The sequence below is a fragment of the Megachile rotundata genome, chromosome 3, assembly GCF_050947335.1.
Source record: "Megachile rotundata isolate GNS110a chromosome 3, iyMegRotu1, whole genome shotgun sequence".
Taxonomy (NCBI): domain Eukaryota; kingdom Metazoa; phylum Arthropoda; class Insecta; order Hymenoptera; family Megachilidae; genus Megachile; species Megachile rotundata.
In genome coordinates, this window is record NC_134985.1 from 18,854,194 (window position 1) to 18,870,994 (window position 16,801).

The 16,801-nt window shown below is 38.5% G+C and overlaps 1 protein-coding gene across 4 annotated transcripts; it reads left to right on the forward strand.

Annotated features, from left to right (window-relative positions):
• The first annotated feature begins 3,600 nt into the window (after positions 1-3,600).
• Positions 3,601-16,762, forward strand: LOC143264137 (uncharacterized). Of its 4 annotated transcripts, XM_076529953.1 has the most exons (6): positions 3,613-3,809; positions 5,154-5,246; positions 9,091-9,115; positions 13,414-13,440; positions 14,520-14,674; positions 15,871-16,762. In XM_076529953.1, the coding sequence occupies exons 1-6, from the start codon at positions 3,807-3,809 to the stop codon at positions 16,156-16,158; spliced, it is 591 nt and encodes a 196-aa protein (XP_076386068.1). In that variant the 5' UTR covers positions 3,613-3,806; the 3' UTR covers positions 16,159-16,762. The 4 variants fall into 4 exon arrangements, with proteins under 4 accessions (XP_076386070.1, XP_076386069.1, XP_076386067.1 ...); XM_076529955.1 differs by lacking the exon at positions 13,414-13,440 and having other exon boundaries at positions 3,601-3,809; XM_076529952.1 differs by lacking the exon at positions 9,091-9,115 and having other exon boundaries at positions 3,610-3,809.
• The last annotated feature ends 39 nt before the right edge of the window (positions 16,763-16,801 follow it).

A 16,801-nucleotide genomic window follows, 5' to 3' on the forward strand; every position in this document is an offset into this window, starting at 1 on the left:
CGACGCGTGATTATTTGGCGCGTGGTAAATTCGACGCGTAGTAATTCAACGCGTGGTGATTCGAAGCGTATTTGACGATTTTTTAAATTGAAGTATCTTGTAGCACGCTATAGTCGATGCACTTTCGCAGCTCAAATTTTTCATTTCCACAGAATAATCACTGATGCACGCATACGATTATGCGCAATTTGTCGCACTTATCGGGGCGGACATCATAAACGACCGGTACGTGCTCGCTTTCGTGAATACCGGTTCATCCAGTCACTAGTTTGCAGTTTGCATACGATATTCCAAGGTCGGGTCATTTCGTCGCTGTCTCGACTATCGCCATCGATCTTTCGCTGGAAAATATCTTGAATTCATATAGTATCTACTTTAAGAACATTAAGGACTATCATAAATACGCTATAATATAAAATAACAGGTAATTAATAATATATGGGTTGATAAAATCTGTTAACTTCATAACCTCCGCACGAGCCTGTTAGTTAAAACACTTCGTTGAATATAAATTTGACTTATGAGAAAATCGATAAAAATCGACTCACAAATTATACGCTTGTTATATTATACAGCTCATTACGATCCACATTTGTAAAGGCTTTTGTATTTCATAAATAACTTTTTAAACATGCGAAATATTCAGTTCGAACAATTCGAGACACGATTATCTCTCGAGTTAACATATTTCCCGAACAAAAGGCAAACATGCAAAACAAAACGATGAAGACACGAATAAAGCATATCCAGCTGAACGTGAAATTGTATCGTCCCAACGTCCCATAGAACCCCGTCGCAATGCGATCGCTCATCGCGCTCTAATAACACGTTCTTCCTTCGTAGTTACACAAAGCGTATCAGAGTGTTTGATACAACCGCGACACGCAATTACGATGCAAACGATACGGTGCAAACGTCTCAAGTGCACACGCCACCGATATAAACGCGAAGCGTTTTGAAGGAACGCTGCGAAATTGCATGTACACTCGCGTGCAAAGATGGCTCCGTTCGATTAGGGGAAGATACTCTTTCAAAATCTGGCGCTTCATCCACGTCTTCTTCACCCGTGTTCGATGACAATCTTCTATACATTTTTCATGGCAGTCTTAATGAAGCTTTTGACAGTTGTACTTTGTTTTTGATGATAAAGATACATTGATAAAAAAATGTATTTAGTATATTTTGGTAGGATTTCGACGCGTGGTGATTCGGCACGTGATAAATTCGACGCGTGTTAATTCGGCATGTGGTAAATTCGACGCGTGGTAATTCGGCGCATAGGAATTCGACGCGTGGTAAATTCGACGCGTAGTAAATTCAATGCGTGGTAATTCGACGCGTGGTGATTCGACGCGTAGTGTATTCCACGCGTGGTAATTCGACGCGTGGTGTATTCCACGCGTGGTAAATTCGACGCTTGGTAATTCGGCGCATGGTGTATTCCACGCGTGGTAATTCGACGCGTGGTGTATTCCACGCGTGGTAAATTCGACGCTTGGTAATTCGGCGCATGGTGTATTTCACGCGTGGTAATTCGACGCGTAGTGTATTCCACGCGTGGTAAATTCGACGCTTGGTAATTCGGCGCATGGTGTATTCCACGCGTGGTAATTCGACGCGTGGTGTATTCCACGCGTGGTAATTTGACGCGTGGTGATTCGACGCGTAGTAATTCGACGCGTGGTGATTCGGCGCGTGGTAATTCGGTACGTGGGAATTCGACGCACAGTAAATCGGCGCGTGGTGATTCGACGCGTGGTGATTCAACGCGTGGTGATTCGGCGCGTGGTGATTCGACGCGTGGTAAATTCGACGCGTAGTAATTCAACGCGTGGTAAATGAGGACGAGACGATTGTAGATCTATTTAATGTTTAAGTGGCAATTGACTGAGAGAATAGTAAAGCTAGTTGTAAAGAAATATGAAACGATAACGTAAGAAAGAAACTCAAACTCTGCTTCTTGTAATATCACTTCAGCGTATTTAGTGTCAGCATATAAGTTAGCACTGCATAAGATAAGGAGTAACAGATTCCCCTGAACTTAACCGTGAAAAGTGATCCATGCACGCGACTGTACATATCGAATCGATGGTACACGAAATCGTGTCGCACCGAAGGAAACATTGGAGGGACGTTATCTGGCAATTAGTATCGCGCGGAGGGCGGCAGGTGAGAGAGAGCCGCTTTTCCTCCACTAACTCAGGAAGCAGCTGCCACCTTCTCGCTTTTATAAAGATATTAACAATACGAAACGAGAGTAAAAGTAGATCCAACCGTGTCCATTCGATCGTGTCGACTAATGCGTCACTCTATCGAGATAGCACATACACGCACCCAATAACGTCTAATAAATTAATAATTCAGCAGCTCGGTCTTAAGATCCCGATCTTATGTATAATTTACCGGTTGTGACGGCCTCGTTCGAAGTAAAGAATGTGTCGTTCTTTTTAACGAAGAAGTGTTTATGTATTTAGAAGTGGGATTTTAGGAGTTTGGGAGTTTTGGAATTTGGGAGTTTGGGAGTTTGGAAGTTTGGGATTTGGAGAGTTTGGGAGTTTAGGAGTTTGGGAGTTTGAGAATTTGGGACCTGAGGAATTTGGGGCCTTGCGAATTTGGGTCCTTGGGAGTTTGGGACCTTGAGAGTTTGGAACTTTGGGAGTTTGGAACTTTAAGAGTTTGGGGCCTTGCGAGTTTGGGTCCTTGGGAGTTTGGGACCTTGGGAGTTTGGAACTTTGGGAGTTTGGAACTTTAAGAATTTGGGGCCTTGCGAGTTTGGGTCCTTGGGAGTTTGGGGCCTTGCGAGTTTGGGACCTTGGGAGTTTGGGACCTTGGAAATTTGGGACCTTGGGAGTTTGAGACTTTCAGAGTTTGGGACCTTGGGAGTTTGGGACCTTGGGAATTTAGGACCTTGGGAGTTTGGAACTTTGGGAGTTTGGAACTTTAAGAGTTTGGGGCCTTGCGAGTTTGGAAGTTTGAGATTTTTGAATTTTAGGACTTTGGAATTTCGGGACTTTCGGATTTTTGGGCCTTGGGATATTGAAAACTTGAGATATTAAAATTTTGAGAAGGTTGAGATCTTGGGAGATTGCGATCTTGAGAGATTGGCACTTCGAGAGAGTGGTACCTTGGGTATTGAAGGCTTACAAGAATGTAACATTGAGAGATCGGGATTTTATAAACAGCAAAGAACCCATGAAGTCTGCTCGACGAAGTTTATGTTGCAAAGAAATTTCCGAAGAATGTGATACATTTTAAATAAAAATATGCTGCAAAATGGATACTTTCGCGGTAAGAGTTAAAACCGCATACAGCAAGGATTCGCGTACAAGAGCCGGATGAAAGTCGGAAAGTTCATGCGTGCGTCGATCTATCGTCGCACACGCAAGGTTCGTTTTCACGGCATCGCGTTTCAATCTCGCGTTCGTGCACGCACACGTGATAATATTGTTGCGTCGCGGAAATGTGAATTCGCACGCTCCAAATGATATTCATAACGCGACGCCCATTAATTCCTCATTGTCTTTCTGGGCTGGGTTCTTCGACGATTTTTCCTCCCTTTCACCTCTTTTCTTCGTTCTTTTTTTTCACGCGGGTGAAGAACAGAGAAGTAGCGCGATAACGTATCAATGGAGATTCTGTTTCCTGTGGTTGCGTGCGTTCCCGAGGTTTAAAATTGACTCGATCCTCGTTACACGATTTCCCTTGTGGGAGTGAGATACACGATCAATTTTTGCAGGGATACACGCCGTTGCATATAGCCATGCAGTTTGATCACGAGAACATCTTCAATCTTTTGGTCCAAGTCTATGGTAAGTCTAAGATATTCAGAGGACATTTCGTTACTGTTTTAACCCTTAACACTCCTCAATTTCTGTTACCTAACAACTCCTTTACTTATAAAACAAGAAAGGGGTTCTCAGTAAAATATATTGTAACGCTGTGGAGTATAACAAATACATTTTTCATTTATTATAATTAGTAATTAAATGAAAATGTACAATTCAACCAGTCTATTTATCTGAATCATTCATAAGATCCAAGAGAAATGTGATGTTGAACTACACTCGACATAGGAGTGCAAAGAGCTGAAGATATTTAGTCTTCAAAAGTTAAAGACATTCAGAAGAAATTTCATTAATGTTTTAACCCTTTACACTCTTTAATTTCTGTTACCTAACAACTCCTTTATTTATAAAACAAAGAAGGGGTTCTCAGTAAAACGTATTGCAACACTGTGAAGTACGACAAATACATTTTTCATTTATTATTATTAGTAATTAAATGAAAATATACAAATCAACTAGTCTATTTATCTGAATCATTCATAAGATCCAAGAGAAATGTGATGTCGAGGTACACTCGACATAGGAGTGCAAAGGGTTAAAGATATTTAGTCTTCAGAAATTAAAGTCATTCAGAAGACACTTTGTAACTGTTTTAACCCTTTACACTCCTCAATTTCTGTTACCTAACAACTCCTTTACTTATAAAACAAAAAAGGGGTTCTCAGTAAAATGTATTGTAACACTGTGGAGTACGACGAATACATTTTTCATTTATTATAAATAGTAATTAAATGAAAATATACAATTCAACCAGTCTATTTATCTGAATCATTCATAAGATCCAAGAGAAATGTGATGTCGAGCTACATTCAATATAAGAGTGCAAAGGGTTAAAGACATTTAATCTTCAGAAGTTTAAAACGTTTAAAAGACATTTCATTACTGAAATTGTACTTCGTTTCATTACGCCAGCATTCAAAATCGCAACTCTTGATATCTGAACTTTTACCTCCACATTAATAATCCTCCAAGCATAGATTCATTGTACGTGTAAGTTCATCGCCCGTTCAGGAGTAAAATAACGCGCACGCCAGAATGCACTCCGTGCATATCTTTAACCCGTTAATCGTGTCGTTTTTCATCCCGATAGATACCACCTTCTTAATAAAAAGAACCAGTTAACCTATCTCGTTCACGATATATGGAAATACAAAGTATTTTTTCTCCCCAATTAAAGTGTAACGATACAATCAAACACTTCAACAAATACATCGGTCCCATATATTCTTCCTAACGAGTTAAAAGAGCAACAAGAACGAATAAATTTACGAAGTTCATAAAAATTTACATAAATGTCTGTGTTTACAGGTGCGAATCAAGAGATACGCGATTACAGCGGAAAGAAGGCCAGACAGTATTTGGTCTCTCAGGAGGCCGCTGTCAGTCAGGACACCTTCCGCAGTAAGTATTCACCTCGTAACGAGTAAAAGTACGCTCCATTAACCGTGTAAATTCAGATCGACCGTTTTATCGTTACGTACGATCGTTTGTGATCGAACGACCAAATTTTACGCGCACGTTTCGGGAGACTAATTACGATGCATTTTTATTACACGTTAAGCTTCAAAAATTACGTTCATTACGGGACGTGTGATGGGCCAACAATGCCTGAATTATGGTTGCGTTAAGAGGTCCTCTGTGTTAACGAACGTGTCGTCGAATTGCAGAAGCTTCGTTCTTCGATTAAAATGTTGCAGATTTGTGTATCGGTTGGGAGGTGTAAGTTCAGTTATCTTCTTTTAAGGAAAAGGAGTGATGTATTGGGAAAGTGGGATTTTTGGAGAATTCGAAATTTAGGAGGTTGGAAGTTTGAGAGATTGGGATTTTGGAAGAGTGGAACTTTGGGAGATTGGGACTTTGAGAGAGTGGAATTTTTGGAAGAGTGGAACTTTGGGAGATTGGAACTTTGAGAGAGTGGAGCTTTGAGAGATTGGAATTTTGGAAGAGCGGAATTTCGAGAGATTGGAATTTTTGGAAGAGTGGAACTTTGGGAGATTGGAGATTCGAGAGATTGGAACTCTGAGAGATTGGAACTCTAACAGATTGGAATTTTGAAAGAGTGGAACTTTGGGAGATTGGAATTTTTGGAAGAGTGGAACTTTGAGAGATTGGAACTCTGAGAGATTGGAACTTTGAGAGATTGGAATTTTGGAAGAGTGGAACTTTGGGAGATTGGAATTTTTGGAAGAGTGGAATTTCGGGAGATTGGAATTTCGAGAGATTGGAACTCTGAGAGATTGGAATTTTGGAAGAGTGGAACTTTGGGAGATTGGAATTTTTGGAAGAGTGGAACTTTGAGAGATTGGAACTCTGAGAGATTGGAACTTTGAGAGATTGGAATTTTGGAAGAGTGGAACTTTGGGAGATTGGAATTTTTGGAAGAGTGGAACTTTGAGAGATTGGAACTCTGAGAGATTGGAACTTTGAGAGATTGGAATTTTGGAAGAGTGGAACTTTGGGAGATTGGAATTTTTGGAAGAGTGGAATTTCGGGAGATTGGAATTTCGAGAGATTGGAACTCTGAGAGATTGGAATTTTCAAAGAGTGGAACTTTGGGAGATTGGAATTTTTGGAAGAGTGGAACTTTGAGAGATTGGAACTCTGAGAGATTGGAACTTTGAGAGATTGGAATTTTGGAAGAGTGGAACTTTGGGAGATTGGAATTTTTGGAAGATTGGAATTTCGAGAGATTGGAACTCTGAGAGATTGGAATTTTGAAAGAGTGGAACTTTGGGAGATTGGAATTTTTGGAAGAGTGGAACTTTGAGAGATTGGAACTCTGAGAGATTGGAATTTTGGAAGAGTGGAGCTTTGGAAGATTGGAACTTGGAGAGATTGGAACTTTGAGAGATTAGGATTTTGAAATGTGGAGAAGTAGTTTTGGTAGAATACTATTTTTGAACTTTGCTGACCATTGCATACTAAAAGAATTCTCCCAAAATTCTCCCTTAGTTTCCAAAACTGAATTTACACCTCTCAGTACACGAAGAATTAATGGCCCCGAAAGTCGATAAATAATCGAACGTATGAATCACGCTAGAATGATTAATCGCTCGAAAATCAATAACGTGCTGTTTAGTATTTTAGATGAAATAAGATTAAGAATCGACGCGATAAGTTGTCGATTAATGCTCAATGGCCAGAGTAAAGCAATTATAGATTACATCACCAGGTACACACCGCAGTTTGCATCGCTTTCATACGCTTCGGCTTTGGTCTTGTTCTTCTTGGCTTTTATTTGTACTATCGGCTTTCTTTTGATCGCGTGCATGTCACGAAGATCTCGGTTTGTCGTATCTTCACTCCGCTTCCTAGTTTCCACACATTTCCAAGCGTGCATGCTGCTGCTACATGAAATATTAACACGTTCGGATACGCATCTGATCCTCCGTTTTATTTTCTATTTTTTTTCCGTGGAATAAGCAACTATGTATTCTTGAATCAGGAGTATCAATCTACGAGCATGTTGGATTCATAAATCTTGGTGGAATAGTAGTCTTGACGTATCTGGAATCTAAAACGTTGGAGATTTAATTAACGCGTCCACTCGTTCGATATAACTCCGTAATTATCAGCTAATCAGTTTATTCCTCTGCAGGTTCATGCTTCGCGAAACAAGTTTGTTGAACGACAAGAATAAATCACGCGAGTTACGTGCTTTTTGTACGTAACATCGAATCGATTTTTCATGTTAAAATCGTGTAATGATTATTTAGAATTAAATTTCCGAGAGGGAACATTAATACGTAACTAAAAGCATTCGTCGCAAGTAATACATTCCCTTTTTCTGTTTTAACTCTTGAACGGTACATTAAGTATTACTTTTTTAATATATTACTTCAAAATTCGAGGTCAGACAAAATTCTGAATGTACTTGACAAGTCTGTTTTCTGCCGTTCCAGGGTTGATCCCAAAATTTTGCAACTCCAGCTTAAAATTTAATAATGCTCGCAATAGGCATCGAAGTTATTCCAATCGTAGATAACCTTTCTCAAAATCTACCTAGCACGTTGACTGCCACTATAAATATTCATATTAGGTGAAATTATGAATAATAGATACAGCAGGATATTATGAACACACATGAATTTATTGCACGAAGAAACACGAATTCAATTTTTAATATCTTCAATGTGGCAGTCAAGGTGTTAACCCTCTGCTGACCTCATATGAGTACATGTATGTAAATTTCTTCCGACTTGATATCCCCATAAGGGACCCACAGAAACGATACAAATTCTAAAACCTTAAATTAACAATATTTATTATCTTCAATGTGGCAGTCAAGGTGTTAACCCTCTGCTGATCTCATATAAGTAAATGTATGTAAATTATGAAGAAATTTCTCCCAACTTGGTATTCCCATAAGGGACCCACAGAAACGATACAAATTCTAAAACCTTAAATTAACAATATTTAATATCTTCAATGTGGCAGTCAAGGTGTTAACCCTCTGCTGACCTCATATGAGTACATGTATGTAAATTATGAAGACATTTCTTCCGACTTGATATCTCCATAAGGGACCCACAGAAACGATACAAATTCTAAAACCTTAAATTAACAATATTTAATATCTTCAATGTGGCAGTCAAGGTGTTAACCCTCTGCTGACCTCATATGAGTACATGTATGTAAATTATGAAGACATTTCTTCCGACTTGATATTCCCATACAGGGACTCACAGAAACGATACAAATTCTAAAACCTTAAATTAACAATATTTAATATCTTCAATGTGGCAGTCAAGGTGTTAACCCTCTGCTGACCTCATATAAGTACATGTATGTAAACTATGAAGACATTTCTTCCGACTTGATATTCCCATACAGGGACCCACAGGAACGATACAAATTCTAAAACCTTAAATTAACAATAATTTTAGAATTTCTATCTGTAGCTCAAAACTGTATACAGAGGGTTGAAGGTCTACATCTGTACCCTAGAACCTTAACTTTCGATAGAAGTAACTAAACGCAATCAGCCCATCTATAACAAACCTTCTCCCTGATTTTATACCAATCTCAGTAATCCTGATTTAATTCCAAAAATCATCGGCATGCATCTTCAGCTTGCTTGACGCAGTCCCGAAGAGGAGTAAAGGTATAGCCACAGGTAGCCCATGAATCGACGACACGATATTTAAATAGACAGCGGAAATGGGTGTTTCGGGCTCTCTTTCTCTCCTCTCTGTTCTCTGTTCTCGGTGAGTATCGGGGCTCTGGAAGTATTCTTCTGTTGTAGGGATTACTGCTGCCGCTACGCTCAGGCAAGTTCAGAAGCACACCTCTGCTAAAGTAGTAAAGCGCTTGTGTCGCAAGATTAAAGTAGCCGCACCTTAGAGTAACGTATGACTGTCACTTTTGTCGACGCTGACGTGAGTATTCTTTCGCGTTGAATCCTCGGGTCCACTCTTTGCTACTTATCAGGTACACGAGCACATTTCACTCTCTTATTCCGTTCGCTGTATCTCGGATCGTGGACCCGTTTATTCTTAAATTATGTACCGGTGGTCGATCGACCGAGAGTATTGACGAGAACTCGCCAGGTGACGTGTACTGACCTGGCCATAGAATTTGGACCATATTTCTTCTTCTTGTACTATATCTTAGAATATCTTGTATTATAGGCTTTCAAAGTGGAACACTAATTACATAGTTTAATGATTATGAAAGTATTACACGACTTAGCACATCCTTTACCCGCTGCTTCGTCAGATATCTACTGCTTTATAGTATAAAATTGAACTCCAACTCTCGAAGTTCCAATGTCTCGAAGTTCCAATCTCCCGAAGTTCGAATCTCCCGAATTTCCACTCTTATAAAAATTCCAATCTCTCAAAGTTCCAATCTCTCGGAGTTCCAATCTCTCGAAGTTCCAATCTCCCAAAGTTCCACTCTTCCAAAATTCCAATCTCTCAAAGTTCCAATCTCTTGGAATTCCAATCTCTCGAAGTTCCAATCTCCCAAATTTCCATTCTTCCAAAAATTCCAATCTCTCAAAGTTCCAATCTCTTGGAGTTCCAATCTCTCAAAGTTCCACTCTTCCAAAATTCTAATGTCTCGAAGTTCCAATCTCCCAAAGTTCCACTCTTCCAAAATTCCAATCTCTCAAAGTTTCAATCTCTCGGAGTTCCAATCTCTCGAAGTTCCAATCTCTCAAAGTTCCACTCTTCCAAAATTCCAATCTCTCAAAGTTCCAATCTCTCGGAGTTCCAATCTCTCAAAGTTCCAATCTCCCAAAGTTCCACTCTTCCAAAAATTCCAATCCCTCCAAGTTCCAATCTCCCAAAATTCCAATCCCCCAAAATCCTAATCTCTCAAACTTCCAATCTCCAAAAGTTCGAATTCTCCAAAAATCCCACCTTCCTAATCTTTCAAAGTATGTATTTTAAGTAGAAGTGATAAAGTATTAAATAGTAAGGTGTAATAATAAAGTAATTGTATATTTAGTGATTATACCTAAGAACAGAAGTAATACGTGTTTATAGTCCTTGCATGTAGTCCTAATTCAATGGCCAGGTGACATCCGTGACGTTCTCGTCTTTGCAATCGCAAACGATGCTTGTTGTGATCGCGTGAATTATTGTTATCACTGTTGTTGTTATCGTTGTTATTGTTACTGTTGAACGTCGAGTTACCTGCGTGTTCTGTGCTTATCGACCATACTCAGGATACATGTAACGATCTTCGGATCGACGCGTGTTCGATGCAAGACAAGCGAAGATAAAAGAAATAAACGTCGCTGCGATACGCGAGCAATCGAAGTGGCAGTAGTACCTGAAAACACACCCAGCACTGTAGATGTTGTGACTTAACCTGTAACCGGCGATGTGAACTTTTTAATGTTTTAGCATAAAATCTTGGAGTTCCAATCTTCAGAAATTTCACTTTTTCAAAATTCTGATATCTCAAAGTTTCGATCTTTTAGAATTCCAATCTTCCGAATTTCCGATCTCTCGAAGTTCCAATCTCCCAAATTTCCAATCTTTCAAAAATTCCAATCTTTAAAAGTTCCAATCTCTCAAAGTTCCAAGCTCTCAAAGTTCCACTCTTCCAAAATTCTGATCTCTCAAAGTTCCAATCTCTCGGAGTTCCAATCTCCCAAAGCTCCACTGTTCCAAAATTCCAATCTCTCGGAGTTCCAATCTCTCAAAGTTCCAATCTCCCAAAGTTCCACTCTTCCAGAACTCCTATCTCTCAAAGTTCCAATCTTTCGAAGTTCCAATCTCTCAAAGTTCCAATCTCCCAAAGTTCCACTCTTCCAAAATTCTACTCTCTCAAAGTTCCAATCTCCTAAAGTTCCACTCTTCCAGAATTCCAATCTCTCAAAGTTCCAATCTCTCGAAGTTCCACTCTTCCAAAATTCTACTCTCTCAAAGTTCCAATCTCCTAAAGTTCCACTTTTCCAGAATTCCAATCTCTCAAAGTTCCAATCTCTCGAAGTTCCAATCTCCCAAAGTTCCACTTTTTCAAAATCCTAATCTCTCAAAGTTCCAATTCTCCAAAAATCCCACTTTCCTAATTTTCCAACTCCCAAAGTCCCACAGATATCAGCATCTTTTCTAAAGTAATTAATTACATTGTGATATATGGTACATAAGTTGTTACTATATAAATATTTACCACACTGCATAAATTATATAAATTGCATTCTTGTGTCATAGGGTTGTACCTCATACAGGTATACTTAAATATAATATTTTTACTCGTCACAACACAAGTGCAATATAGTTCACATCACCGGTTAAGAATTCTGACCAGTGTTTTCTTTGTTGTCACCGTCACACGTGATAATAAAGCATGCGAGCATGAGAAACGCGTATTCGTCACCAGTTTCCCAGATTCGAGTCATGAACCGTATTGTATCAGAAAGGGATGGGGGCACGTTTTCGAAAGCTCGATTAATGTCACGCGACTTCGAAGTAACATAAACCTTCTTAACTTAATTAACTTCTTCCTCTCGAGCGTGTATTAGAATGTATCAATGTTGAGGCTAACATAGGAAATCGAGCGAATCGATTGCTAATATTTGTAGGAAGAGTTCGATGTGAATGGGTGCTGTTTGTAAATTCATCGCTTCTTTAGATTTCTATTATCAAATATACTTCTTAGTTTCAAGGGGTAGTCGTTGTAGTCGAAATTATTTAGGAAGACATGAACTTGAAGGCTAATGGTGTTCAGGGTTAATGATGTTCAATTTTAGAAATGCAAATTGTGCAATCAAAATTTGAGAGATCGACTTTCTTTATTTTATTGTATACTAAATTGATCATTTCTTTAGATTTCTATTATCAAGCATACTTCTTAGTTTCAAATAGTAATTGCTGTAGTGAAAATTATTTAGGAAGACATGTTTGAAGTCTGATGGTGTTCAGAGTTAATGATGTTCAATTTTAGAAATGTAAATTGTGTAAAAATTTGAGAGGACTTTCTTTACTTTATTGTATACTAAATTAATCACTTCTTTAGAGTTCCATTATCAAATATACTTCTTAGTTTCAAATAGTAATCGCTGTAGTGAAAATTATTTAGGAAGACATGTTTGAAATCTGATGGTGCTCAGAGTTAATGATGTTCAATTTTAGAAATGTGAATTGTGTAAAAATTTGAGAGGACTTTCTTTATTTTATTGTATACTAAATTGATCACTTCTTTAGAGTTCCATTATCAAGCATACTTCTTAGTTTCAAAAAGTAATCGCTGTAGTGAAAATAACTTAGGAAGACATGTTTGAAGTCTGATGGTATTCAAGGTTAATGGTGTTCAATTTTAGAAATGTAAAGTGTAAAAATTTGAGAGGACTTTCTTTATTTTATTGTATACTAAATTGATCATTTCTTTAGATTTCTATTATCAAGCATACTTCTTAGTTTCAAATAGTAATTGCTGTAGTGAAAATTATTTAGGAAGACATGTTTGAAGTCTGATGGTATTCAAGGTTAATGATGTTCAATTTTAGAAATGTGAATTGTGTAAAAATTTGAGAGGACTTTCTTTATTTTATTGTATACTAAATTGATCACTTCTTTAGAGTTCCATTATCAAGCATACTTCTTAGTTTCAAATAGTAATTGCTGTAGTGAAAATTATTTAGGAAGACATGTTTGAAGTCTGATGGTATTCAAGGTTACTGGTGTTCAATTTTAGAAATGTAAATTGTGTAAAAATTTGAGAAGTCGACTTTCTTTATTTTGTTGTATAAAAATGTTATGATCAGATGGAAATAAGTGTTATGGACTCGGTGATTATAAAAAAAATATTGAAGATCATGTTCGTTTATGGAACTCCTTGAATTCTGCAGTTACTGTAAAGACTTGTTCAGGAAAGTCCCAATTATTCGAGCTCTTCCACTTATAAATTAACCAACGATAGTTAGAGTATAGTAACTATGTGTCGTGCTAACAACGTAGTCCAGTTTCTGTAACCACTAGGACTAATCCCTTTTAGTCTGACCCTTTACGATTCCATTTTAGCCCTCGCCATCCCCGATCCCTCCAAGCTCCACTTTACAAGGCGTACGCGCCTTCAACGAGACAGTCTCAAATGATTTTCTATTTTATTTCAGAAATAAAAGCAAGGAAAAAGCATGCAGGTAAGATTCTAATAATACGCATGGAACGATCGCTAATTAAATGGAGCTACATAGATTATTAGTGCATGCGTCGAGGCCGTTCTGTGTACACGAAGTAGCGTACCACAGCATTTAGTAGAATGGTTTTAAGCTGTTGCTGGAATATTTTCGTGAAACTACATTTATTTTAGCGCACGATTAGTTTGTTGATACTTCTTCTTGGTAGAATTGGTGTTGATAAAGAGGAAAATGCGAAAACTTGGGAGAGAAACAATTAGGATCGACTTGGGTAACGTAGCGTCTTAAAAGTTTCACGTTTGCTGGAAGGATCTTTGTTTAATTTGCGATAGAGAATCCGGAGGAAAATTACTGAGACAATCAAGTAGTTTTCTTAATTGTTTTTGATACGTTCTATCGAAATTTTTTGGTGATATTCTCTATGCTGCATTAAAACTGATCCTTACTTTATTCACGTTTACGGAAACAGCACATTTCCTGCACACGGACCTGTATATCTTCTCGATTCTTCTTCTAGTACATTCACATAGATTTCCTTTAGTAAATCTTGCTGCAATTTACCCCAACGCATTGCCAATTATTTCTACAAATTTAGTTCAAAATATATTATCAGATCGTAAGGTTAATTAACTACTATGTAGTCTTTTATTGAAGCAATGATTTTTATTTTAAAAACCTGACATTAAAGCCAACATAAAAGACATCCAGACAATGGAGTTGCAGCTCGTTTATGATATAACAATAACACGAATAAAACATACAAACAAGTAATACATGGTACAACAGTTAAAGCTACAAAATATAAAAGTATAATATAAAGTATACAAAGTATAAATTATTATCGTTAAAATTGGCAACGCGTTTTCCTTCCTCTTTTAAAAATGCCAAAGTCCCTTAGTCTCCAGTCCTCTAGATGCATGCAAAACTGCACAAGACGAACGAAAAGACGACGGATATCGTTGTCCTATACTCGCGTAAAAGGTTCGAAAGAATAAGAAAGCTAAGCCTCGATCGAGAGGAAACGTAGTAGCGGCACGATGATCGATGAGACGCGGTAACACGATGATTGCTTGAACACGCAGAGAAAGATCTTGGTTTCCTGCGAATTGGCTCGTTGAACGTACGCGTGAAACGTACGACGGAAGCGTTCAGCCAGTTCCTGGGTGTGGCAACTAGCAGCGCCAGCAGCAACCACGAGAAGATACACAAGACATGGGGATCGGCGGATAATGTACAGGTACCAAAGATTCAACAGAATTAGATGACACTAAATGTAAGGGTACGATAGTTAAGTCTATCAAGGTTACAATATTGCAATTTTCTAAAGTTACTATATCACAATCATTTAGAGTTACAACATCACAATCTTCAAAAGTTACAATATCACAATCACTTAAAGTTACAATTTCATTAATCTTCCGAGGTTACAATATCACATTCCCATAAGGTTATGATACCATAATTCCTCAAGGTTATAGTATCACTATCTTCCAAGGTTACAATATCTCAATCTCTCCAGGGTCCATTCTCCCGAAGTCCCAAAATCGCACAAGATCCGAACATCAAAAGGGCATTGTCTCACGAACTTCCAATCTCTCTAGATTTGAATCTTCCAAAGTCTCAGACCCCTCGAAGTTCCAAATATCCGAAGTTCCAATCTCCCGAAATTCCAATCTTGAGGAAGTTTGAATCTCCCAAGATTCCAATCTCGGGAAGTGCCATTCTCCAAAGTCTTACCCTCCCGAGGTTACGATCGGCCAAGGGCATAATGTTCTGAAGTTCCATTCTTCCAAAATTCCAGGGTCCCGAAGTTGCGATTCTCGAAGTACCAATCTCACGAAATTCCAACCTTCCAAAGTACTGGTTCCTCAGAACCCACATAAACCAAGGTTACAATTTGGTGAAATCCCAATCTCCCAAGTTTCAGTCTCTTAGAGTTCCGATCTTCCGAAGTTTCAATCTCTCAAAGTTGCAATTTTCCAAAGTTTCACTGTTCCAAAATCCTAATCTCTCAAAGTTTCAATCTCTCAGAGTTCCAATCTTCCGAGGTTTCGATCTCCCAAAGTTTCAATCTCTCAGAGTTCGAATCTTCTGAGGTTTCGATCTCTCAAAGTTGCAATTTCCCAAAGTTCCATTGTTCCAAAATCCTAATCTCTCAAAGTTTCAATCTCTCAGAGTTCTCCAATCTTCCGAGGTTTCGATCTCTCAAAGTTTCAATCTCTTAGAGTTCCAATCTTCTGAGGTTTCAATCTCCCAAAGTTCCAATCTGTCGAAGTTCTAATCTCCCAAAGTTTCACTCTCCCAAAATCTCTCAAAGTTCCAACTCTCCAAAAATCCCACTTTCCCAATATCCCACCTCCCAAAGTCCCAAAGTTCCAAAGTTTCACTCTAAAAGAAAATAATCCCTCTCACACTCGTCTTATTTCTGCAAAGCTGGAGCAAAAGATGATGCCTCCACCAAAGTACGCGCCCATAAAGAAGCGGAGGAGCCGCCGCGCGCAAGACTTCAGCTCTTCCCGAGATCATCAGCCCGCCAGTCAGCCCAGCACGCCGTTGCTCCAAGGAAAAGTATCTCGGTCCAGTCATTCTATTCATCGTCGACCAACGTCCACGACGGCCGTGAATTCCAACGCGACGCCGAGGATTCAGCAGAACAACGACTCGGACTCTGACACCGCGTGCGGTTTCGATTCCGCTTGGAGAGGATCCGCGCAGCTGTAGCTCGATCTACATCTTCGTGAAACGTGGAGGCTTTATCGAATCACGGTGTACCTTGTCTATTTTTGAGAGCATATTCTATTTCGCAATTAGCTTAAGTTGATATACCAAAATGATGAAGGAAAGAATTAGATTAACTTAGAATTTGTAATGTAAACGAGTAAACGTAAATGAATTTGTAATGTAATTAATTGAAGGGAGTTAAGAGCTTTGACAGTCGTCGACTTTTTAACAGGGGTTCGCACAATGGTTTTCTAACGATATTTTTCTACGTTGTAAGGACAGTGCTCTTTGCCGTTATTGGTTAATGTACAATAGTTTTGTGTAAGTGCCTTATTTAATGATTAGAGTCGCTTAGGTTTATCGATGAGTTCTTACGAGAGACCAAATATATTCTTGCGAAACGAAGAGATTTTTATATACAGGGTGGTATCACGCACGATTTTATGGTACGGTATTTCTCTTGAGAAACGATTAATGTACCTAAGTGAGCGGGGAGTTAACTTGCAATATTGTCTGTGTTATTTAACAAACCTATTAATAATGTCGTAGATTTTTTAAATCTGTATAAATGATTTTATTGAAAAATAATAAATAGTAAATTGTATTTGTGTGCATATGATTTTAGTTCCTGCAAAGAATGCCA

Bases quoted from the DNA above. Each gene is read 5' to 3' on its own strand.
- LOC143264137 (XM_076529952.1), top strand. From the start codon at position 3,761: ATGCAGTTTGATCACGAGAACATCTTCAATCTTTTGGTCCAAGTCTAT. The intron at 13,441-14,519 runs GTAAGATTCTAA...TTGAACACGCAG, and splicing joins AGCAAGGAAAAAGCATGCAG to AGAAAGATCTTGGTTTCCTG. The intron at 14,675-15,870 runs GTACCAAAGATT...ATTTCTGCAAAG, and splicing joins GATCGGCGGATAATGTACAG to CTGGAGCAAAAGATGATGCC.